Source organism: Dioscorea cayenensis, chromosome 5 (genome assembly GCF_009730915.1).
Source record: "Dioscorea cayenensis subsp. rotundata cultivar TDr96_F1 chromosome 5, TDr96_F1_v2_PseudoChromosome.rev07_lg8_w22 25.fasta, whole genome shotgun sequence".
Lineage (NCBI taxonomy): Eukaryota > Viridiplantae > Streptophyta > Magnoliopsida > Dioscoreales > Dioscoreaceae > Dioscorea > Dioscorea cayenensis.
Genome location: NC_052475.1, coordinates 146,670 through 170,030, shown reverse-complemented (window position 1 = coordinate 170,030; position 23,361 = coordinate 146,670). Strand labels below are relative to the sequence as shown.

General features: G+C 37.9%; 6 protein-coding genes across 13 annotated transcripts; 2 read left to right on the top strand and 4 right to left on the bottom strand.

The window, feature by feature from the left end:
• Positions 1 to 894, top strand: LOC120260430. Its single transcript, XM_039267904.1, has 2 exons — positions 1 to 146; positions 254 to 894. Exons 1-2 carry the CDS (start codon positions 48 to 50, stop codon positions 830 to 832), a joined length of 678 nt encoding a protein of 225 aa, XP_039123838.1. The 5' UTR covers positions 1 to 47; the 3' UTR covers positions 833 to 894.
• A 3,406-nt stretch (positions 895 to 4,300) lies between these two features.
• On the bottom strand, positions 4,301 to 5,752 carry LOC120262066. 2 transcript variants are annotated; one of them, XM_039270120.1, is made up of 2 exons: positions 5,133 to 5,752; positions 4,301 to 4,908 (listed from the first exon to the last, which is right to left on the bottom strand). In XM_039270120.1, exon 2 carries the CDS (start codon positions 4,889 to 4,891, stop codon positions 4,382 to 4,384), a length of 510 nt encoding a protein of 169 aa, XP_039126054.1. In that variant the 5' UTR covers positions 4,892 to 4,908; positions 5,133 to 5,752; the 3' UTR covers positions 4,301 to 4,381. The 2 variants fall into 2 exon arrangements, with proteins under 2 accessions (XP_039126054.1, XP_039126053.1); XM_039270119.1 differs by having other exon boundaries at positions 5,021 to 5,751.
• A 370-nt stretch (positions 5,753 to 6,122) lies between these two features.
• LOC120262064 (proline-rich receptor-like protein kinase PERK10) lies at positions 6,123 to 7,698 on the bottom strand. Of its 3 annotated transcripts, XM_039270118.1 has the most exons (4): positions 7,576 to 7,698; positions 7,263 to 7,442; positions 6,818 to 7,140; positions 6,123 to 6,733 (listed from the first exon to the last, which is right to left on the bottom strand). In XM_039270118.1, exons 1-4 carry the CDS (start codon positions 7,576 to 7,578, stop codon positions 6,346 to 6,348), a joined length of 894 nt encoding a protein of 297 aa, XP_039126052.1. In that variant the 5' UTR covers positions 7,579 to 7,698; the 3' UTR covers positions 6,123 to 6,345. The 3 variants fall into 3 exon arrangements, with proteins under 3 accessions (XP_039126052.1, XP_039126050.1, XP_039126051.1); XM_039270116.1 differs by having other exon boundaries at positions 6,123 to 7,140; XM_039270117.1 differs by having other exon boundaries at positions 6,123 to 7,128.
• A 603-nt stretch (positions 7,699 to 8,301) lies between these two features.
• Positions 8,302 to 9,456, top strand: LOC120262054 (heterogeneous nuclear ribonucleoprotein A3-like). The gene is made up of 2 exons (XM_039270106.1): positions 8,302 to 8,418; positions 8,613 to 9,456. Exons 1-2 carry the CDS (start codon positions 8,416 to 8,418, stop codon positions 9,249 to 9,251), a joined length of 642 nt encoding a protein of 213 aa, XP_039126040.1. The 5' UTR covers positions 8,302 to 8,415; the 3' UTR covers positions 9,252 to 9,456.
• Positions 9,457 to 12,894: 3,438 nt separating this feature from the next.
• LOC120261437 lies at positions 12,895 to 16,799 on the bottom strand. 2 transcript variants are annotated; one of them, XM_039269323.1, is made up of 5 exons: positions 16,646 to 16,799; positions 16,247 to 16,416; positions 15,648 to 16,108; positions 15,233 to 15,551; positions 12,895 to 14,187 (listed from the first exon to the last, which is right to left on the bottom strand). In XM_039269323.1, the coding sequence occupies exons 2-5, from the start codon at positions 16,352 to 16,354 to the stop codon at positions 13,030 to 13,032; spliced, it is 2,046 nt and encodes a 681-aa protein (XP_039125257.1). In that variant the 5' UTR covers positions 16,355 to 16,416; positions 16,646 to 16,799; the 3' UTR covers positions 12,895 to 13,029. The 2 variants fall into 2 exon arrangements, with proteins under 2 accessions (XP_039125257.1, XP_039125258.1); XM_039269324.1 differs by having other exon boundaries at positions 16,247 to 16,421; positions 16,646 to 16,794.
• A 1,384-nt stretch (positions 16,800 to 18,183) lies between these two features.
• Positions 18,184 to 21,607, bottom strand: LOC120261283. Of its 4 annotated transcripts, none has more exons than XM_039269115.1 (4): positions 21,598 to 21,607; positions 20,509 to 21,223; positions 19,434 to 19,629; positions 18,184 to 19,183 (listed from the first exon to the last, which is right to left on the bottom strand). In XM_039269115.1, the coding sequence occupies exons 2-4, from the start codon at positions 21,214 to 21,216 to the stop codon at positions 18,543 to 18,545; spliced, it is 1,545 nt and encodes a 514-aa protein (XP_039125049.1). In that variant the 5' UTR covers positions 21,217 to 21,223; positions 21,598 to 21,607; the 3' UTR covers positions 18,184 to 18,542. The 4 variants fall into 4 exon arrangements, with proteins under 4 accessions (XP_039125049.1, XP_039125051.1, XP_039125048.1 ...); XM_039269117.1 differs by lacking the exon at positions 21,598 to 21,607 and having other exon boundaries at positions 18,184 to 18,978; positions 19,009 to 19,183; positions 20,509 to 21,591; XM_039269114.1 differs by lacking the exon at positions 21,598 to 21,607 and adding an exon at positions 21,350 to 21,591.
• Positions 21,608 to 23,361: the final 1,754 nt, after the last annotated feature.

The window sequence follows — 23,361 nt, the reverse complement described above, 5'->3', positions numbered from 1 at the left end:
AACCAAGGGAGTCTTTCCAGACGCCTGCGTCTATTTAATAAATTTACATGGGTTCCACTTCCAGTGTGCCGAGTTCGTACTGCAGGTCTGTTCTGGTGCTTTGGTATTCATTTCCAAGGTCTCACCTGCATCCGCTAAATAACATGGTTAGTCCTCTGCTCTTTCCCTCGACCGGCCAAAAACGTACTTGTTCCATAGACACTTATTACATACTCGCATAACAAACCAACTCTACTTTTGTAATTGTTTATAGGCTTGTCGGAGTACATGCCGAGCATGGCAGCCATGCTACTCGGCTGGATGTCCCAACGCACCACCGCCGTCAACGAACGTGCCGGGTTCCCCTGGTCCGAGCTCACAGAGAAGGGGCGTCAACAATAGTACTGACGGATTAGAAGAGCCATATTCATGGTCTAATAACAACATCAGGAATATTGGCGTAGGCCACAATTCTGCAGAGGACATCAACATGGACATCCAAGTGGATGAGGTCTTACGAGGACGAGACAGCGTTCTACTCGGAGTTGGCAACACTGCACACAAGGATTTGGCTCTTCGTGTTTCTGGGATTACAGTGACCAATGTTTCCCGTGGTGAAGAAGATGCTTTTCATGCTTCTGGGAGTAGCTACATGAACGTGAACAGGGGAGGACAGGGGAGTGTCAGAATTGGGGTTGGCAACCAGTCCGGTGGTGATGCTCGGATTGTCATTTCCGGCAACCGGATAAGACCAACTTCCTCTGCTAACCATGAAGATGGCATACGCAGGGGTTCCACTCACAGAGGCAGGGAAAGGTGGAGCTCCCCTTTTGGAGATCGACGTAGACATTAATTAACACGTACAACTTTCTGTAAAATTTCCATCCCTTTTAATTTGTTTATGTATCGCTTAAGTCTTCCATGATTAATAATCTACTCGATCGATCATGTTATCTAGTCATCCATGAGTTTTTATATGACAGTAGTACTGAAGGTTTGAACATATATTAATAATTATTATTATTCATTTGATAATATATAACAACACACAGAGACATATATAGAACCATAACCATAATACAAAGCAAAACAGTTACAGAAGATGATAGTAGCAAGCAGAGAAGGTCGACCAATTAATTAAGCAGAGATACTGATTCTTTTTTAACTTCCGATCTTATTGTTGCTTATACGAACCCTGAGGTCTCTCTTGACACGAACCCCTGTGACGATCTTAGCACCTTTGGCATTCATGATCCTGTTTCCGTCGATCACGATATCCATGTCTCTGAATTCAGGCTCGTCGTCTGACGATGAGGATGAGGACGAGGAGTCGTCATCGTTATCAACTTGGTAGGCAGGCTTACACCGAGGCCGACGAGGAGGAGCAGCCCTTCCACGCCCTTGATCACAAGTGCTTGGACCTTCATGGACGAAGTACTCATTCCGGCGGCCATTGCCACCAGGTGGATACCCAGCGAATTCATAACTCTCAGGTGCGTGTCTGGGAGGCGGGTGGCGAACACCAGCACCAGCACCAGCACGACGAACACCCGGCCTGGCAAAAGGCAGCCTTGGATCGGAATAATCAAAATCAAAATCAAAATCCATTGGAGGAGGAGGTTGGTAAGCTCGGCCTAGCCTCCGTGCCATGCTTCAATTAGCAGCGAGCAGCGAGCAGCGAGCAGCGAGTAGCGAGTAGATAGATATATCCTAATATGAGTGTAATTGTTGCATCAAACTCAAAAGTGTTGGTTGTATTTGATCAAACTCCTCCACCCATTTTTTTCTTTCTATATGTCCTCCTCCAATAAACAAAGATTACCTTGATATTGAAAGAGAGTAGACTGGGTCTAGTCGTTTTATATTCCATTATAATCCTTGTCGTGTGGGATGGGATATATACCCTTATCCTATATGCGACTCGCTATTAGTTAATATGTATAAAATTGTGCAATTTGGGAAGTTTGAAGTGACAGATATGGTATTGTTTTGCCTTTGAATTGGATGCCCCCATTTTCGAATAAACAAAGACCACCTTGATTGCCGTTCAAGTCTTTTTTTTTTTTTTAGTATATAGGAATTTAGCATTACTTTTCTTTTGTTTATTTATTTATTTATTTATTTTAGAGTTGAGGCTTTGCCCGTGGCATAATTCTGAAATGACTTTAAAAAAAGCAACAAAAGAAAGAGGCCGTCATATCATGGTGAGAATAAATCATACTATCAAATTGCCTTTCGGTGACAACCTCTATTCTTTCTCACTTTGACAGCATGCTGATAAATGGTGATTAATAAAATAATCAGCTAAGCTGTAGTTTGGTTACATTTTTTGCCTTGTTGTACTATACAGGAAACATAAATTTATAATTATTCAGTTATTTACAACTTAATTTAACTTTAAATATAATTATAGTTTAATCATAATAATAATTAACTCTAAATTTAAGTAAGATCAATCAAATTAAATTTTAATGACACTTAACTTATGTGTTTTACAATTCTATATAAAGCATCATATGTTATGTAAACTATAAATGTGATATATTGGAGAACTGTGTGGTGTTTAGACTTATCATGGTATGTTAAATACTCATCATTATTTAAAAAGTTTATTTTTCACTAAATATTTGTCCTTTTATTAATATGTAATTTATGATAAATAAAGTTATTAACTATGGCTTTTTTCTTACCGTTATATTGTTGTAGTAAAATTGATTTCAAACAGAAAAGGGCAAAGCCGTTCTTAATCATACATTTAGTTTTTTGTGAAATTAATCACTTCAATTCCTATTAAATGTCAACAGTACTGATTATCCAATTTATTCACAAAATGTTTGCCCGATTATTTATTAAAATTTTAACATTTTTAAAAAAATAAAATGAGATAAATCATGAAAAGATAATGTGTATTATAGAGTGATGAATAACAATAATTGTCATAATAATTTTTGAAAAATAGCGTGTAACAATAATTGTCATAATAATTTTTGAAAAATAGCATGTTTTTGTGTGTGTGTGTGTGTGTGAATGACTGCTTTATAAAACTAAGATGAATAAAAATTTCAGTGATGACGTCTTTATAAAGTCAAATATTTGTATTTCTCTATCAGATTAAAAATATGGATCTCTTCAAGGGGCAACTTAAGATAAAAATTCAAAATTATTTCGTTCAAATAATAACAAAATGGATCTCTTTGTGGGCTACATATATTAGGGGCTCTCAGTTTTTGAAAATTTGATTTGAAATTGTGAAATAGAAGAAGTGTCAATTCTGAGGGAAGTAATATAATTGTCCGTTTTGTCAAAAAAATAAAAGTAATACTGAAAAGTTAAAATGTTTGGTAGAGTTTCCTGAGTTGAAAAAAACTTTTGAAATGATAACTACCTATTTATTAAATTTTTTAAAAAAAACATACAAACCACAATTATTTGATTTTCTTTTTAAACAAGCTATAAAATCCTTGGATTAGCTGTGCCACTAACCACTAGGATCAACCCTCAATGTTTGATCATGGAGGAGAATGAACTTTATAAGGAGAATGAACTTTTATAAAATTATACTATTTTTTTAATTTATAATAAACTTTTTTTCATAGAATAAGTCTATTTGTTTGTGATTGTGAGTATATATTTTTTTTGTGAGAAATACCCTTCCACAATGTAATTCCTATCTCATCCATCATTAAAAAATAAATCGAGAGTAAAATAACAAAGAGTATTCACACCATAATTAAAACCAATTCGATCTCTCGGCTAGTTGTAAAGATCATAATTTTTTGCCTTCTTGAATGAGAGGTTAAATAATCAACTTTCTCTCAATCGTGTCCCTCTCACAAAAAGTTTGAGTGACTGATTTGTCTATTTTAATAATAACTAGACATTTTCCCCGGCTTTGCATCGGAGATTTTAAAATTTTGCGAAGAGTTTTGAGACAATATCATATATAAAATAATATAATTAAACAACTTCTACCATATAAACTTTATATATACCTTAGATTTCAAAAGTCTTATGAACATTTATTACATAAATAATTAAATGTAATTAATGTTTTTCAATTATTAATATTATAAGTAATATAAATAAAAACTTAAACATTATTAAAAAAATTAAAATTGTTCCTTAAAATGCTAAATTATACATCTATTTCAATGGTATGTATGTATAAATAATAATAATAATAATAATTACTCCTAGCTAGATATATATGTGATGGTTTTCCAATGTTTAATTTACTCATGCAATCCCATCTCAAACAGTTTTTTATTTGCCCCTGAAGGAGCGGAATATTATTCATCTGATAATAACAAGAGCAGCAGAATTGTAACATAACAACATGAAATAAATACCACAGAAAGGAGAGGACCAAGTATACATATATATATACATATATGTATTTTTCTTAGCCTCCAATCACATTGTTGGTTATAGTAACACTGAGATCCCTCTTGACACGTTGGCCTGTGACAATCTTGGCGCCTTTAGCATTCCTAATCCTGTTGCGGTCAATGACGATATGCATGTCTCTGAATTCAGGCTCGTCATCAGACGATGAGGATGAGCAGTCGTCGTCATCATCATTGGTTTGGTTGGCAGGCGTCCAGCGAGGCCAGCGAGGAGGAGCACCTCGCCCCCCACCTTCACCTTCACCTTCACCTTCACCTTGACGTTGACCTTGGCCTCCTCCATTGCTTGGCCCTTCACGAACAAAGTCATTCCGGCGGCCTTCGCCACCCCGTGGATACCGAGCATACTCATCATAACTTTCAGGTGCATGTGATCTGGGAGGGGCCGAATGGCGAGCACCAACACCGGAAGCAGCACTACGACCAACATTCGCCCGGGCATAAGGCCTTGGATCAGAATCCATTTGGCGAGGTGGTTGGCGAGCTCGTTCCTCCCTCTGTGCCATGCTTCAGTGACGTATACCTTAATTGGCACCAACAATAATAAGATGGGACACAAGTTGTGAGCGTTGGATGGGATATATAGTTACTAAGGAACTACAAGTATCATAATATTAATTAAGAGTAAATATTACTGGTAAAGCTATTAATTCGTTGCAATCATTCAGACGCCTTCATCCAAGTCTTTGTGGTATGTACTCAATCTCCAATAAACAAAGACTAGTTGAAAATTTAATGAGAGTGGACCTGGTGAAGTCTTTGTATATTCCATAATACATCATGTTGAAGGAAGCAACAAGGACAGGCCACCGCCGCGATCACCATCCTGCTGTCTTCCGTTGTGATAACTGCTGCCCTGCATTTCTGATAAACAATGACCATGCTGTTCTGACTTTTTAAGACATTAGTATATCAGGAATTTAAGCTCAGTTTACTTTTGGTCTACTTCATATTTTGTTGATCTGAAATTTTGGCTAGTGTGAAAGGTTTGACTAAGACATAATATTGTAAATACATTATGACCAAATGGTGAGAATAAATCACACTATTGTCTTGTCTTTAAGTGATAAAATAATCACCTAAACTTAATTAGATAGGTTTGTTTGACAGATCCCCTCTCAACAGCTATTGGTTTTTCAACCACGTCGTTTTAGTGACTCTGTTTTAGTTGGGTGATGACGACATTCGCATCTTAGCTAAAATCTTCATTTTGAGTAGGAATATCACTACATCAGTATCAAATGAAGAAAACTTTAAATTAACACAGGAATATGCAAAGCCATATATATACCATGTCCTTTATTATTTGTCCGAATTCTTTTGATCGACCTGGTTACTTCTTCAATAAATCTTGGAGGATCATAACCCTATTTCTGATGATGTTCTTTAATTATGTAACAATATCATCATAGAAATTAAAAAAAATATTTATTTATTGGGCATAAATACGTTCTGATAAAAAAGTTAAGTGTTTCATGACTTTTCACAGTGGAAGTTATAGTCACAATCCGAGCCAGTCCGAATATAGCCTGGATTCTTCAAATGGTAATATAAGAACAAAACATGGAGATAAAATATATATATCAACCACCAAATTGTCCACACGTCGGCCAGATCCTGTGGCTGCAAATTGTGCGTTGCAGCCTTGTAGGTGGAAAGTGGGCCACTTTAAATTAACCTTTGGTTGGCCTATGCTTTAGCTAACAAAATGGATACACTAGTGCATGCATGCCCAGATAAACTTGAACAAGGATCTGTTCTATTGAAAAACTACTCCTCTTTATTACAAACTTACTACTACATCTACTTACAAGCGAACTTAACGAAAAGTATGCATACATCCATGATCAGAAGCATTAAAAAGACAAGACTAAAACATATTACCATAACAAATTAAATATCTTGTTGCATAATTTTGGTTTGGTTTTGGTGTACGTGGTCTGGTCAGGTCTGGTCTGGTCTAGCGAATGACTACATTACCAGTGACACGACCACCAGTAGAACGGCCACCACGATTTCCTTCTCCAATCCTCACCCTGGTCGGATCACCAATGACAATGTTATCCCGAACAAGGGTGCCTTGATCACCAGCTGCAGGCTGACGGCCATCACTGGGTCCTGCCTGCGGATCTTCATGATTCTGGTGTGCAGAGGAGGATGATGGAGGCTCTCTAATAGGGAAAGTATTCCATCTCCTCAAAGGGGGAGGAGGCACAGGCACGTAGTTGTAGTCATCCATATTGGGACAGTAATTGGGTACACGATCTCGAACCCTCCGTGAACGGGGAGGTACACAGTTGTCAGAGTCACGGTTATACCAGAAATTTTCCACCCTCCGATAGCAAGGCCTGTTATTCAAGTAATGATCGTTTGGGTAGTACTGGCGGCATCTATAACGACCTAAGTCGGATATCAAGGGGATATAGTCATACCACCGGCTGTGAGTGTGAGGACCAGGGAATGGCCGCCTCGTGCCACGCCGACCCAGGTCTTCTCCACCAAATGGACGGTGACCTGGAGGGGGATAATCCATCGATTCCATCCTCTGGATTGGTACGTCATGATTATCCACACCTTGAGGTGGTGCTGGTGCTGGTGCTGGTGCTGGTGCTGGGACTGGGACTGAACTCTCCCCTACGAATTGGCGTGGTGGAATGGCTTGCTCCTGATAAGGCATGGGAACTGCCATCATAGGTGGTGTCGGTGAGATGGCCTTGTCCGGAAGCACTGGAGCGCTTGGTGGCTGTTCAAGCGGCTATAATTAAAAGACAGAGTTTAGAGAGTTTGATATATAGAAAGAAAGAAAGAAAGAAAGCTTGTATGAAATTAGAGAGAGAGAGAGAGAAAACAGCTGGAGAGAATCTGTAGATTGGTTACATGAGACTCATTAGCCGCCGTTATTAGTGGAGATGTCTCCTCCAGTGCGCCAGTAGTTCCACTTGGTAGCAAAGATCCGGTTTCGGGTTCAATTACGGCTGGTGGATCTATGAAGGGAGAGCTGGGACAACCCAGTACTCCACAAGGATGCCTCTCACTGCAGGATGGATCGCAGGCTCCCTGGATGCGTGCAACCATATAACAAGCCATTAGCCATGCCATAAAAATAGCAAAATCAGACATGATGGAAGCCTCCTCTTATTTGATTGCAACTTATTGCATGTGCAACCAAAAAAAACAGAAGAAAACTTACCATTAATTACCAACTGGACTGGGGTTGCCTCTGATCTTCTCAGCAAATACAGAGGATGAGGTGGATGTGGAGGTGGTGGTGCTGATGATTTAGTAAAGTATTAATTCCTGTTCACTAGACCCAGTAAAGTAAGACCTTGGTCATTAAGAAAGAAGCCCCTTTTGATTAGCATAACTTCTCGGGCAAGTTTGTTGCTAAAAACCAACCGCAAACCCGGTACAATGTGTACTAGAACTTATCCACTTAACATTATGACCAAATAATCTATTAATATACGAGTCAACAATAGAACTCTTCATCTAGTGATGAGAATTTGATTTTCAACTGATGATATATTTTTGAGAAATGTGAACGGTAATTGTGTGCGATGATCTCAATGCCCATGTGTATGGGCCCACCTCCACTTACTCTACCGAGTTTTTTGTACGTTCCTGATAATTTAAGGCGCCTCGAACTACCCATTGCTTCTTGTAAAAAAACATTTGGGAGAAACATAAGGGACGCCTAGATCGTTTAATATTCTTTTAATGTACAAATATGAAAACAAATGTGTGGGTTTTCCCTGAAGGTTGCTGCTGACCTGAACCGAAAACATAAAGAATGACCACCTTATTCTTCTTTCTTTTCTCCTCTATATAAAAAGACCCTATGAATGGTGACCCACATTTATAATATTTTTTTAATACGACCAGCCATTGACCATTTCAATGCCTTTGTTTATAAAAGCCCACCATTCTATTCCCTGTCACAACCACCCTCAAGTCTCACAACAAACCTTCTCCAAGAGTCCCTCTTATACATTTTATCTCCATCCCTTCTTTCTCCGAACACATCAACAAAATGGTGAGCCACATATGCATTCTCTCTCTCTCTCTCTCTCTCTCTCTCTCACACACACACACACACACAAACATACTTATGTTGCATACTTAGGAAAAGGAAAAAATAAAATAGTGACTGAAATTTTGATTGCTTTTATGATAATGCTTACAACTGATCATACATATATATATATCTATATGATGGCATTATTACAGAATAGGTGCATGCCAGGTTGCTGTCCTCCCCGTCCATGCTGCGTGGTTGGCTGCCCCTACGTGGTAACCCGATGCATGCCAACCTGTCGGCCAGCCCGTCCTTGTTGTGTCCCTAGCTGTCCTAACGTTGGGGACACTCGCATTGGAGTAGGCAACTATGCAGGCCAAGACTTCGCAATGGACGTGGTGAACAACGATGTTATCGGCGGTCGTGGGAGGGCCCACATCGCCGTTAACAATGGCGCCGGACGTGACAACCGCGGTCGTGTCTTCGAGAACGGAATCTACGGTGCCAATGCGGACGTTGAGATCGCCGGTGGGAACTACGGTGGACGTGATAACTATGCGGAGGTGTTCAGGAACAACGTGAGGGGTGGAGACTACGGTAACCAAGTCCGTGTAGGTGGTGGCAACTATGCTGGTCAAGATAACCGTGCTCGAGTGTTCTGCAACAACGTTGATGATGCGGTTGGAGATGTGGATATAGGCATGAGGAACGGTGCCGGAAGAAACAATTACATGGATGTCTATAACAACAACGTCCAAGGTGGCCGTGGAGGCGCCAGAGTGGGCACGGATAATTATGGTGGTCGTGACAACGATGGCCGAGTCGCCGGCAACTACACTCGCCGAGACTAGTAGTACATTTACATGAGTGCTTGCTGTTGGAGATTTGTGTTCTTTTGCAATTGCTTGCTTGCTTGCTTGCTTCCTTGCTGGAATCCCTGTTTCCTTTTTCCTCTTAATTTACTAGTCTTCTGTCGTGGGTTTTATTAAGGTTATGTCTGTTATTTTGGTGATTTATTAGCTGAATAAAGTTGAAGTTGTGAGATTATGGAGCTAAGACCACTATTGTTTTGATTCTTTTGTGAGCATTAATGATGTTTATTTGAGTGAATTAATGAATGCATATGTTGGGGGGTTCATTCTTCATAGGTAACCATGGGACATTGGTGAAATCATTTTCTGGGCCCTGTTAGAATTAATTATACAATTCCGCCGATGAAAGCAATCAATTATTGGGCCGATATACATATATATACATCTTTATAAAGTCAATGAATTCCTACTAGCTGCATGCCAATGTCTTTGCAGGACTTGGTCCTTGTAAAATGAAGCACATACAAAATTTTGGTATTTAATATGAATACTCCTGACTCTGTTCTTTATTCACATAATGCAGCATTATGTTATCGTTGACTATGAGTAAAATAAACCATTGAAATAATCTTGGTCTTTCTTTATTTTACATGGTTGCCTCATTTTGTCAGTGACGAAAGGAGCACCTCTCCACATGCAATCTATGAGGAACAAGCACATTGGTTTTTCTCTCAAAATCAAACATTGATCAAATTAATTCAACATTTTTTTTGCATGCCTATTAAATGCAATATTGTTTCCTAAACATCAAAATGTCAAAAGTTTTTTACGCCTATTCAATCCCACTTCTTTCGGATTGAAATAAGGGCACTGTGTGCCGGGTTAGATTTAGCCCTGCCCTTGTGAAAGTCAGCACACAGCAGCACAGCCGGCTGAGACCCATATAAACCGACCGTGATCCTTTTGAAAGAGAGCAATCGGAACCCATCTGTGAGCCCCACCGCTTAAATTAGATCCTAGCCATCAATGCAAGCTTTTTCAATCAGAGCCATTGATTTAAAAGATTTTAAAACCCCCGCCACGATCTCTTATATATATATAAAAAAAACCCTAGCCCTCTTTTCCTTTATTTCATGGTGGTGCCGGCGACAAGGACAAGTGGATCTTCTTCTCAAGAGTTGTTTTGCTTCTTTCAAGGTAGGATCTTTAAGCTTTGTGCAATTATTATTGATGCCGGTTAGCTCTAGATTTCTTTCTTTCTGAAACCCTACAATTTGTTCCTATTTGTGATTCACCTTTAAACTTTAGATTTAGCTTCTAGGGTTTGTTCCCAATTTGTGGTTTGAAGGAGTTTTGTTTCTCTTTTGATGTGTGCACTTAGGATCTTGATCATGATGTTTTTATGGATTAAATCACATCTCAAGGATGAGATCTTGCATGATATGTTTGATGTAATATGAAGTATAGTTGATTGAGATACAATCTTTCGCCATGTGAAAGGAAATTGCTAATTGTTTTAGTTTGATAGGTTTCAGATTTTCGTTTTTGACTATAGCAGAAATTCCTCTCCGATTTTAGAGATATTAGAGGAAGAATTTGAAGGAGAGTAAAATATAAAAGTTGTAGATTTTGATGTTACCTAAATACCTGCAAAATTCCAGATTTTATGCATCTATAGTCTGTGAGATATAGCCTTATTAATATAATTGTCTCGGATGATATTTCTGTGCAGAACTTGAAGAATCATGACCAATTTTGATGATCAGGGAGATTGAATTAGATAAGGTGAAAAATAAGAAAGTCGTTCATTTTTGAGTTATATGATTGTCAGTAAAGTTTCATTACTTTTGGAGTTGTAGGTTGAGAGATATGCATAGTTTAAAAGTATATGTCTGAATTATAAGTTTGCAGAAATACTTGGAGATTCAATTGAATGTTACAAATTGAGTAGTACTCTAAATTATGTGAATTTCGGATATGTCATAGTGTTAGGTGTCTATTATTCCCAGAATTTTTAAATTTGTGATTTGGAAAAATATAAGTGAAGTTATGAGGGTTTTAGTACTTATTGATCATGTTGAAATTATTGATATGGCTTTTAGAGTGAGTAATGGCTATTGTAACCCCACAATAATCAATATTTGGGAGTGTAGAACAATAGCTTGAACTATTTTTGCATTTGTACCCTTTCGAAAATCTTTTTTATACTATTGTTTGTTAGACTCGATTTTGTTATTGAAAACTAATAGGATCTCTTCCCAAATATAGGACATGCAAAGAGTGTAAGGTTTGAGAGTATTTTTGGGCGTTAATCAAGTAAGTATCCCACATATAAATCCTATTATATGTATATACTTGAAAATTCAAGTTTTGTGAACTTTTGGAATTTTTAAAGAAAATTAATGATTATTTTGACATATATATTTTGAATTAGTTATTTATTATTATTTTTGGAATTACTTAAATTATTTGAAATTTTGAGTTAATGATATTTTATTTCGGATTAGAATTATCTGAAAGGTTTAAATATTTATTTTAAATTCGGATTATTTAATTTCTAAAGTTTTATATAGTTTATCTAAATATGTATTATTCCAATTATGAATTTCAGATATGTCTTAGTTAATTTCTGATTAATAATAATTATTAATATTTTTTAAATTATCTGTTCATATTTGTATTCAAGTAACTGGTTTATTTTGCTATGATAAAATGGGATCATACGACTGATAAAAATTTTGTTTGGCAAATTATTCGTATTATGCCCAATGCGAATTTTTGTTAGTTTATTGTTTTGTGAATATCGCCGTATTTTTGACATAGAAACTAGTCCCCCAATTAACTATGCAATAACCCTCATCATCGGGGGTTAAACACTGACCGTGTCGACACGTATTTTGTTATAGAAACTATAGTTTCCCACCGCTGCCGTCGGTGAAGAATATCGACCTTTGATAATTTTTGGCTCTTGTCATCGAGGGTAAAAAAATATGGCTTTTGATAAATTTTTGTCTCGGGTCACCGAAGGTAAATATATGAATTTTTGTGATTTTGTTTTTGCAATAGTTGTTTTGGGGGACCTATATGCTCGCTTTTGATATCTTTGTTTACTTGAAATAATTCCGGTTTTTCGATTTTTCTCATTTTTGATAAATTATGATTTTGTTTAATTGATCCCTATATTTTTTTAGTGGGTGCTTACTTGAGTCGTCGAGCTCATAAATTTTGTTGATATTTTTTTCGGATCGGGAGTAGAGGTCGATGGCGAGATAGCTTAGTAAGGATCGTTGGGTCATCGCCGTTTTATTTAGCTTGTAATAAGTCCCGATTGTTGTTGGCCTAGGTTTTATTTGAATAAGTTTATATTTTTATTACAATCCACTGAGTTTGACTTATTGTTCTGTTTTTGATCAAGATTTAAGGCCTTGTATGCCTACTTGGTTTCGGCCATGTAGGTGTACCGCCGTTTGTCAACGTCCCGATTCCATAAAACTGGGTTCGGAGCGTGACACCATCCGGGTATAGAGCTTTGTCCGCACCCAGACCACATCAAGAGAGCAAAACAGGCCACTATAATTTCTTGAACAACTCAAAACATTTTTTATTGAAATGAAATCATATTCGCTTTCAATATATATATATATATATATAGCAAAAAATTGAAAATGCCTCGTACATCACAGAGCGCGCTAAAGCATAATCACTTTCAATCATTATTGAACCATCTCATGACAAATTAATACTTGATATACAAAATTAAGCAAAGCAAAGAAAATCTCACTCAACGAAGATTGGACTCTTAAGGCACTGCTAAAGCCTACAGCCTCTTTGAATCAGACCGAGCAGTCTGAGCATGGTACACATAAGGGTCTCTCCTTGACATCTGATTCCTTGTTTCCAGATAAGGTCTTGAAACTCCGTTCTGAAAGGGCGACCCCTCTCTCGAGGAGTCTGAGAAAGGAAGAGAATACTGACTGGAATTAGAATATATTGTGCTGGAAGTTAAGTAAGGATCATATAACTGCGTCCCGACTGAAACTCTAGGTTCTGTTTCGATGTATGAGGAGCTCCGGGAACGGTAACCATTGGCACTGGGCGCATGCTTGATGTCAGCATAACTGGATGGCAAGCGTAATGGTGAATCATAGAATTTTTGCCTAGGTATGTTATCTTGTGGAAATGAATCTGTCGGCAACCTAAAAAGCGCCGTGGCCCCATTTGGGATGTCCGAAGTTTCTGCCTGAACCCGAGAGTAGGTTGGTGCAGCTATTGCTAATGTGCCTCCGCTTGGAGAAGGAGATGCATTCAGCTGTTGCTTTAGCGATGTCTTAGCAATCTGAAGGGCATTCAATACACCGCCTAAATTGTTAAGTGCTGTTTGAGGTAACCTCCTTTGAATTTCTGAAGATCCCCATGGAGTTAATTTGGCAGCAGAATGATCAGATGATTGGCTCCAACTAGATGTGCTTTCAAAAAATCTCCGAGTATCTGGGTTCAAATTTTGATTGCTGTGTGAACTAGAGTCTGATCTATCAAAATACAATGCCTGATCCTGTTTCCCAGTTATGGCATCAAAACTCACTTCGGTTGGGAAAGCAAATTCTTGCATGTTTGTTCCATCCCTGCCCACCAGCATGTCATGGTGCTTTAATGGCTTGCCAAGCCCACCATCAGTGAAAATACGCCCAGGGGGATTTGCTGTCAGGCCATTAGGACCAAAGCCATCTGAATGCCTTGGGGCAAGTACCCGATGGTTACTATCATTATTTTCAGGAATAATACCTTGTGGTTTCTGGTCATTAGGCATGGTTTGATTAGGAATCTGAGCAATTGGTCGTCCACTACTTGAAAATTGCCGATCACTCAATTTTTCTGCTTTTTGAAAGTCTGAATTCAAGTCGGGAAGATAGGTGTTTTGCCCCTGATTACTCCCAGTTTGAACTGCAGTAAGCTGGTTCTTGACTTCATAAACGCTCTATTTTTTAAAGGTGATGCAAGCAAATTGGTTAGTCAAGAAGAGTGAAAAACTATTAACCAAGAAAACATAAAAAAATAAATGTAGATAAAAAATTAGAACCCAAGTTATTATCAATTTAGAGCTAGCTAGGGACCCCCACCCCGCGCCGCGACCGATCACTTGAACAATGACTGGCAATGAAAACAACGTACACTATTTGTAGCAATAAGATGGTAATCAGGATTTCTTTCTTTTGCTAGCAAATGAGAATTGCCAAGCAGACTGGGCTATAAGAAATAATAGTCTGACTTAAGTGAATCTTGCAGTGAGCAATTAAAGCATTCAGCTCTACCATGTCTAACAAGATTTTCCAGTGAATTGCCACCTTGGGTAAATCTAAATAACAGTTTGAGTGAGTTTGATGGTGAGAAATTGATGCAAGTACAAAGGATCCATGAGGTACGTGACATTAGAACTTTGATGGAGTTTATTTGTCCCAGTTGAAAATAAGACCTGCCTTAAAATAAGTTGAGAATAAAGTATTTGGTAATATCTAGTTACCTATTGACATAAATAAACTAATTCTCCATCCAAAGGAGATGAGATCAAAACTTCTTTTCTAATTTCTCAAGGTAATAAAACTACATAATGAACAACCTTGTCTATAATGAATACTTGATGACAGGAAAAAGGCCTTAAATATGCACCATTCCGGCTTCACGAAATCAAATAGGTCATAAAAACCAACATGGTGAAATGGTGCTTGCCAGGCAAGATGAAATTCTATAGCTATGATTTTCAGGGTTGAAAAAGTTGCATGTTGTCTACCAGCAATGCTAGTAAGCTGGTTTCACATGTAAAGGCCTCAATCTATATGAAATTCAAGATGAGAGAAAATTCTCTTGTGGATGGGATTTAGTCTCACATTTCTCATTTGAAAAATTCCCTTCTTGCATAATTGAAGTATAACTCAAAGTAAATTCATAAGGACTCTATAATTGAGACAAGCAGGAAAGATTATATTGCAGGCATGATTGATAGACGGGATTAGGAGCGTGCATACCAGCATGGAGCTTTTGTTCTCATTATACTTCTCTTCCCATTCTCTCTGAGCATTTTCCTCTGCTTGGAACTGATCAATCAGCTGTTCCTGCTGTTGTAGAACTCTCTTCATTTCTTCATCTTCATCATGATCATTTACAGAAACAACATCAATAGTTCTGTTATTTTCATCATGAGGAGGAGGGCCTTGAACAATCTCATCTCTTGAAGCCTCCCCATTTTCATCGGGTTGGTCATCAAAATGATTACTAGACAATGTAGACACACTCTGTTCTTCGGCATCAAGAACACTCTTGCCAGACTCATTGTCTGCTGGTGATCTGGGACAATAAAAATAAAAAAAACATAAACGAGTAAATGTTAGCTCTCTGATAATAAGATTGGGGAAGATAAAATAAAAATGTTCAGAGAATTACCCCATCTCCTTTGGTTTGATCCTCCGGCACGACTTGCCCAGCTGATACTTTGGGAGGGACTCCCTGTTAGACAGCAAACTAGGCCGTCTCTGTCTTTGCTTAAATTGTTTAAGCCTCAACTTCTGGCGAGAATTGGGACTATTACTATGGCTTTTCCATGACAAGCTCTGACCTTTTGAGGCAGCAGAAACTTCAACCTCTGAACCTGACAATCCATCCACCTCCTCACTTGTCTTTGTCTTCAATACTATAGAGTTCTCATCCCTTTTACCATTATGAGCATAACCGTTCTCTTTCCGTTCATCACAATCCTCATCAGCATGCTCAGAGCTTGAATCAATGACCTCCGAGAAGCCATCAGCACCTTGAGATTCCAGTATGGCAAGAACCTCAACAGCTGCCTTTTCAGCTTTTTTCCTCTGGATGGTCACAGCTCTCAGCTGTTCCTCTAACTCCATAACCTACCCAAAAACATTAACCAAATCAGTCAAAGAAAAAGCATCCTGAAACAACACAATTTTTTTTTCTTTTAATAAATAAATGAATAAATAAATAAACAGCAAATAAGAGCTAAAATGTTGAGAATAATTAAAACCAACCCTTTTGGCCAATTGATCAGCTCTCTGTCTCGCAGTCCTGGAAATGGATCTCTCAGAGAGCAATCTGGCACGAAGAAACTCAATAGTCATCTCCGTTGAATCTCCCATAATGAACCCCTTCCCCTCTTCCTCAAAATCCACACTTTGAACCTCCTCTCAATCAATCAGCACTGCTCTAACACCCAATCAATTTAATTTTCAATTACCACAAAAAATAAATCAAATAATAACAATGAAAAACATTTTACACACCAACACAAACATAATAAAAGACTAAAACTCAAAACTCAAAACTCAACTAAAAAAAAACAAAGAAAACAGGAACATGTAAGGAAGCAAACAGTGAGAATAATCAGTTGGACTTTGGAAGAGAAGATTGAGATTAACAAGTGCTGTTACCTTGTTTCATCATCACATGCGTAGGCCCTTTACTTCCATTCCAACACAAGACTTTGAGGGTCGACTTCTCGCGAGAAGAGAAGTCGTCACAAGATCTTGGTCTCCATCTCCTCCGCGTGGGGTTTACGGTCTCTCCAACTCCAAATCCACCTTTTTTTTTTTAAATAAAATATTAATTTAAACATGGAATTTTTTATTTATTTTTATTTAATTTACAATAAAGACCACAATGTCAATCTGAGAACCCGTCATAAAGCACGTGTAGCACCGCATGGCAAGCCAGACAGTAATAATGGCTTCCTCGATGTTCATCTGCTGTTGATAATCATTGCCGCTCCTTTCTTATCCATTTCATTAATTAGCAAATTTTCTCCCATAGTGGATGCTTCGTTTGAACTGTGTTTTATTTTTGTTGTTCTTTATTAAAGTTGTGTTTTTTTTTTTCTTGGCTTTGGTTTTTTCTGTATTTCATTATAGTTTTTTAAAAAAAATTTAAGTCTCCCTTGGTTCTTTTTTCTTTAATTAATTATGATTTATTCAATTTTTTTAAAAAAATTATTAGAAAAAAAAACAAATGTAAAAATAAATAAAACATAAAAATAGATTCACACAAGAAAAAGGGATAAATTTTTTAGTATGTAATTAAATTTTAGACTCATCTTTATTCAATTTTAATTATTTTTTTAGTCACTACTAATCATTTTTTAAAAATAAATATTAATCTACTTAAGATTAAAATAAGAGGAACACCATGCAAATTAAAGTATGAGAATCAATTCAGACATATGTCCACAAAATGCCAACTTATGAAACGGATTTACAAGGGAAATGGACAGAAGTAGAGAGAAATAATAGTAATGGGGCCAAACAAAACACTTTGGTCATCACTCTTGTCCTAAGTTATTGCAAATCCAGTTTTATGAGAATATATTGCCAAATGTAGCAGGAGTATCAATGGCCCGGAAGAAGAAGAAGAAGAAGAAGAAGAAGAAGAAGAAGAAGAAGAAGACGGTCCACAACATGCACAAAGGTTTCCTCCTGACCAGGGCATTGGATCCATTTGCAGGGATTGCTGGTCAATTCCTCTGCATAATTAACAAGCCCACCGCGGACATTTAACCACTATACCATACACTTTCCATATTACTACTTCTAAACTGTGACTCATCCTCATCTTCAATAACAAATTGCACAAAGATTTAATTAATTGGATAATATTCTATTTTCAACTCCTCTCCATGGATATATATGATCGGTTAAGTATCTTTTGTAATTACCACTGGGTTTTTTTCCTAATTTGTTTCATCCATAGAATTCCATGCGTTCATTGTCATTTGATCCCCTGCACAAACCACATGTCTATGGAAAACTTAGGAATTCATCAAGTAGTAAAATGAATACAAAGTTAAATTTATTTCAGACCAACGAGCCTTCGTCATCTAATGAGTGACATTGCGTTTCTTCTATATATATAAAACTTAAAAATAATATATATATATACATATATATAACAGAAAGCATAAGAGCTGGCATAGTAGTAGCACGGTAAAAAAGCTAAATGGAATTGGACTTATAATAGAAGTTGTTCTGGGGGGATGAACTTGGCGCAAGAAAACATTCACTAGAGAAAGAAGACAGGTCCATGAATGTACATGAAATCACATACAACTGCTCCGTGCAGTCCTCTGTTACAGTCCGACTGTAACACCGGCAAAATTTCAGATAGCCATGTGACAACGTACTCACACAAACGATCCAGGTACTCACTGACTCAAAGGTAATTAGTATTAGGATACTGCTTGCTATCTTTTGTAAGACCTAACCATGAAGTAGGTGATCATGACCACTGCATGGCTCACTTGAAATAAAGGCATCATGCATCTAGTTTAGACTAAGATTATGAGACTACAACTAGTAGTTGTTGTTGCTGTTGCTGCTGATGATGATGATGATGATGATGATGTTGATAATGATGATCATAATTAGTAAGTTCATCAGAGAACTCAAAGATTAGCAGCTCAAAAATGGCAGCTTCAAGTAAAGTTGCAATCTCTAACATTTGTTCCTTGCAAGGCCCGCCCCAACCTTGTGTCTCATGTCTGAGATCCAAGCTAACCATCATGTCGATAGTGTTAGATTCAACCTCTTTCCATGACTCAAATCTCTGGCGCACCTTCTCCAACAACACTTGTTCTTCCTCCTCGCCAAACTTCTCTGTTGTGTACTTCTCCTCATCAATTAGGTCCATAGTCAGCTTCTTCATGTCCATCCGGCTATTCTCTATGCAAGAAGGAGAACATGAACATGAACATGAACATGCTTCTTCTTCTTCTTCTTCTTCTTCTTCTTCTTCTTCTTCTTCTGCTAATTGAGAACGTTGGTTATGGGTGTGCAACATGATATGTGAGTCTGAATTATTTAGATCATAATCAGCATCATCAAGTTCATCCTCAGCCAAGAGCCGGTCCAGTTCAATAGGATCCAAGCTGGTCAACCTCTGAAACCTTCGAAGGTGGTGCATAAGCTGCTGCTTTGCTCCTGCATGCACAGTAAAAAAACGAAGCATATCAGATTTGAATTCAAAAGAGAATTAGCCCGCCTCAAAAAAAATAAAAAAATAAAAAAATAAAAAACTTTTTTTATTGAAACAGAGACAGCAACACGAGTGAGTGATTCTGTGATTAGGTGAGTGAGTGAGTGGGTTTAAAAATAAAATAAAATAAAATAAAGGTAAAATGTTAAAGTCTATTAGTAGTAGTGAGAAGTAGGGTAGTTCAGTGCACCGTACTTTGAACAATTGCCAGACTTCGCTCGTATGAGTCCACGTGTCTTTCCAGGTGGTCCTCCTCCTCCTCCTCCAAAGTGGGGTCCAGATCCAGCACTGAGACGGGGCTCAACTGTTGCTCTTTCTCCTGCCGCTGCTCCTCGTCGTACTCTTCCTCTGGCCCCGTGCCACTAACCAGCTGTCCCTGATTTATCAATTCCTTTTTTTAAAAAAAAAAGAAAAATAAATTATAAACTACTTCTATACTATATAATAATACTAAGACTAAAAAATGAATAAAAAAATGTTATTCATTTTTTTTTCATAAACATATCATTGTCTCTAACAATAAAGTCACAGGAACAATCTCTTCTGGTCCACCTATAACTGGATTTATTACTAGTTAGTTTAATTTAATGTCCTCATATGCATTATGCAGGAGCTGGACTAGGATTAAATTTTTTTTTTTTTGTTTTGTTTGTTAATATTTGATTATGCAGCTTGATAATGTCCTCATGCCCATTATGTCGCATTAGTACTATCTTTTTTATTTTTCTACTTTCTATGAGAAAAAGCCACTTTGCGTTGCCTTTACTTGCCCATGCCGCTGAAAGACACCCGGACAACTACACGGAAATTCTATATAGTTTTCAACAGTAAAGACAAGAAGAACCAACAGATCAACAATTTCATCTCTTTTTTTTTATTTTTTACCGTGACAGAATCGCTGAAGGACAAATTAAATGCCCAAACAACAATGACAAAAACACAAGACGACCAATACCAACACTATTGTTAAAGGCTCAAAGCATGCAATATTCCAAATTCTTAGACCACTAATATTGACCGACAATTTAAACCATACTAAAATATCCTCTCTTCTTTTTTTTTTCAAAATATATACAATTAATCTGAATGAATCACCCGAGACCAAGCATGGCAGTCGGGTCACAAGCAAGAAAAGAGTGCAGTTGTATATAATTTTTTTCTACCGAGTAATTAACGAGTCGTCCGAGTTGAGAGATAAGAGTAGAACTCGGTAATCTATTTATTAATGAAAGACGAAAAGGACAAAAACAAAGAAAGACAATAAGCTTACCTCTGGTTTCCGGCGGGTGGGAGAGGCCGCCGGAGACTCAAACTCCGGCGATCGGTTCTCGTCTGAGCAAGAGGATGTTCCTCCTCTCCCGTCCTCCGAGGACGAGAAGCAGAAGCTCTTGTCTTCAACCAGCTCGTTCTTCTCCATCCCATGATTTCCATCTCCGTGAGAAGCGGAGCGGCGCTTTTCAAGGCAGTGAGTTACCTGAATCCTTTTCCGGCAGTCTCCGGCGTGCGGGGAATCCCAGACCTTGATATCCTTGATGGAAAGAGTGGCATCTCTGGCCTGAATCTCACGTCTAGGTTTCCTAAACGACACTAATCTCTTCAAAACCGATCCAAAGAAGCCAATGCCAAGACCTCTGATGGACCTTCTGGAATGGTTCATGCTCTGCTTCTCTTGAATCCTGAGAGCCGCTTCCAATATAAAGTAAGCAGTTGGATTGATAGCAGTGGAGGAGGAGGAGGAGGCAGGAGTCTTCTTCGCTGCAAGACTGAAAAGGGATGGTGTTTTGGAGTTGGAAGGGAGAAAGAGAGGGGTTTTAGCGTTAGTTGGAGTTGAAGGAACGAGTGCGGTTGTGCTACTTTTCTTGGGTGACGGTGGTCGTCTCCGTAGCAGTACCCGGCGTTCTTGGATGAAGCTTTTCAAAAGGAATGGCTCCTGCTCTTCTCTCAAAAGCTCACGAAGGTGTTTCTTTTTCTGCGCCATTTGTTAGCTACCAAACAACAACAACAACAACAACAATAATAAGAAGAAGAAGAAGAATATATATGACGAAGTCTATAAGAGGAACAGCATTAATGTTAATGTTAATGTTAAGGAGGTAGTAGGGGGGCGAAACTGGAAAGAGAAGGAGAAGTGTAGTGGGGTTTTGAAATGGCGGATATTTTGATTGGAGGGAGGTGGACAAGTGTGTTGTTAGCCTAGGCTGGGCCTGGGCCTGGGGTTGTGCTTGTGCCTCTCTGGCTTTCTGGCTTTCTGGCTCTCTGGTTCTGGTTCTGGTTCTGGTTCTGGTTGGTAGGGGAACGAGAAAGGCTACAAATAAAGCACTTTGCTGATATACTGCTGCACTCTGGACTGTGGACTTACTGCTTCTTCCTTCCTACTTTTTTTTATATATATATATCATATATGAATAATAATAATATTAGTTTTTTTTAAGGGAAAAAGTAAAGGAAGGTTGCTCTTATAATAATATATCTTCATTTTTTTTTTAAGTATCTTTTTTTATATAAATACTGGTAGTAATTTATAAAACAAAATTAAATAAGAAAATTGACTCTTCAAAGATTTGAAAATTGTATGTATCTTTGTTTTTTATTTTTTAAAAAAAGTGAATATTGGATTTTTATCATTTTTTTACTAAATTATTTATCAATTAATTGTTTGATAGTGATTGTTTACCTTATGGAAAATGACAGTGCAATGAAAAATAGAACAATTATCAAAGCAGTTATACCGCGGAATTATTAATTTATTCACAGGTGACGAAATACATAGAAACAGAGAGAGAGAGAGGAGAGCATGTTTTGATGAAGCGGTGGCGGTGGATGAATCATGAATGAATGTTGCACCTGGAGGCTCTCTAAGCAATGAAAGTTTTCACTTTTCGGGTCCATGACGGCACCGCCTCGAATTACGTGGCGCTTACAGATAGTAACTGGCGAGCAATCATCATCGTCTTAAGATGCGGGCAGTTCTAGTTCCGAGGCAAGTGTATGGTGGATGAATTAATGAATGGATGGATGGATGGATGGAGTCACGTGAGTGAGGGGTGGTGGTGTGGTGGCAGGACCCTGGACGTGGACCTCTCGTATACTTGGTTCTCAATTCTCAAATATATAAATATATATATATATATATATATTTTTGTGATATTATATATATCGGATTCGGAGGCCGACAGCCGGGAAATCGGATCTCGCATGCGATCATGGATCCGTCTGCTACCGTGGGCCCGTCGGTAGCTAGTGGGCCGTACATACGTGTGCTTTTGTTTAAAAAATGGTTCATATTTGGAATTATAAAAACTATATATAAAAAAATATATATTTAATTTTGATAAAAAGGACAGAAAAGAAGGACTGATATGGAGATTTGTGGGCCTTGTTATTTTTTTTTTCTCTTTTTCCCGATGTGTATTTTTGTGGTTGTAGAGCAGAGCATGGCAGCACGCATGCTCCCATCGGCTGCCAAATCGATGTAACTTTACTTACTACTACTCTGTAAAAAGTGAAAAAAAACAAAGGCACCATCAAGACCCTTTATTCAGAAAAGAAAAAAACAAAAAAGAAGAAATTAATTCGGTGTGATTATCAAATCATTGACCGTTCAGTCATCTATGTGATGAGGAGACGAGACATATTGGAACTTGAGATGCCCCCTAATAATAACTTTAGCTTGGGCTTTTTTATTTTTTATTTTTTTTTTAATGTGATGGGATGGACACTGAATGTTATAAAAATAACAGTATGTGGGAACAAGTCACAATTTTTACCATCTTTGACTTCGGAGAGGACCACATCAGACTATAAAGAATTTTTGAAACATTCTCTGGAAAGAAAAATGGGCGGAAGTATATGGCTTCTTGGTAGCAGGATTGATAGTTAGATATAGGACATATCCCAGGAGTGCAGTCGTTTTCATGAAGGAGAAATACAAGAAGATATTGAAATATGAGTGGATCTCAAAGGACTCTTGATTATCACTTGAACCCAGACCAACGGTGAAAAAGGAGGTGGCGTGGGTGAAGCTCAACCAAGACCAGCATAAGCCACCGCATGCACGAGCTTTGCATGGGTTTGTATTGATATTTCTATAAACGTGACGACGAGAGCGATTACGTGGAGCAAT

What these genes read in the sequence shown, in the direction of transcription:
- LOC120261283 (XM_039269115.1), bottom strand. Translation starts at nt 21,216, where the DNA reads ATGGCGCAGAAAAAGAAACACCTTCGTGAGCTTTTGAGAGAAGAGCAG. An exon ending in CCACCCGCCGGAAACCAGAG is followed by an intron (nt 19,630 to 20,508) that starts GTAAGCTTATTG and finishes TTTTAAAAAAAG; the next exon opens with GAATTGATAAATCAGGGACA. An exon ending in AAGTCTGGCAATTGTTCAAA is followed by an intron (nt 19,184 to 19,433) that starts GTACGGTGCACT and finishes CTGTGCATGCAG; the next exon opens with GAGCAAAGCAGCAGCTTATG.
- LOC120262064 (XM_039270116.1), bottom strand. An exon ending in CGGCGGCTAATGAGTCTCAT is followed by an intron (nt 7,141 to 7,262) that starts GTAACCAATCTA and finishes TTTTAATTATAG; the next exon opens with CCGCTTGAACAGCCACCAAG.
- LOC120260430 (XM_039267904.1), top strand. Translation starts at nt 48, where the DNA reads ATGGGTTCCACTTCCAGTGTGCCGAGTTCGTACTGCAGGTCTGTTCTG. An exon ending in TGCATCCGCTAAATAACATG is followed by an intron (nt 147 to 253) that starts GTTAGTCCTCTG and finishes AATTGTTTATAG; the next exon opens with GCTTGTCGGAGTACATGCCG.
- LOC120262066 (XM_039270120.1), bottom strand. Translation starts at nt 4,891, where the DNA reads ATGGCACAGAGGGAGGAACGAGCTCGCCAACCACCTCGCCAAATGGAT.
- LOC120261437 (XM_039269323.1), bottom strand. Translation starts at nt 16,354, where the DNA reads ATGGGAGATTCAACGGAGATGACTATTGAGTTTCTTCGTGCCAGATTG. An exon ending in CTGATCAATTGGCCAAAAGG is followed by an intron (nt 16,109 to 16,246) that starts GTTGGTTTTAAT and finishes GTTTTTGGGTAG; the next exon opens with GTTATGGAGTTAGAGGAACA. An exon ending in AGAACAAAAGCTCCATGCTG is followed by an intron (nt 14,188 to 15,232) that starts GTATGCACGCTC and finishes TTTAAAAAATAG; the next exon opens with AGCGTTTATGAAGTCAAGAA.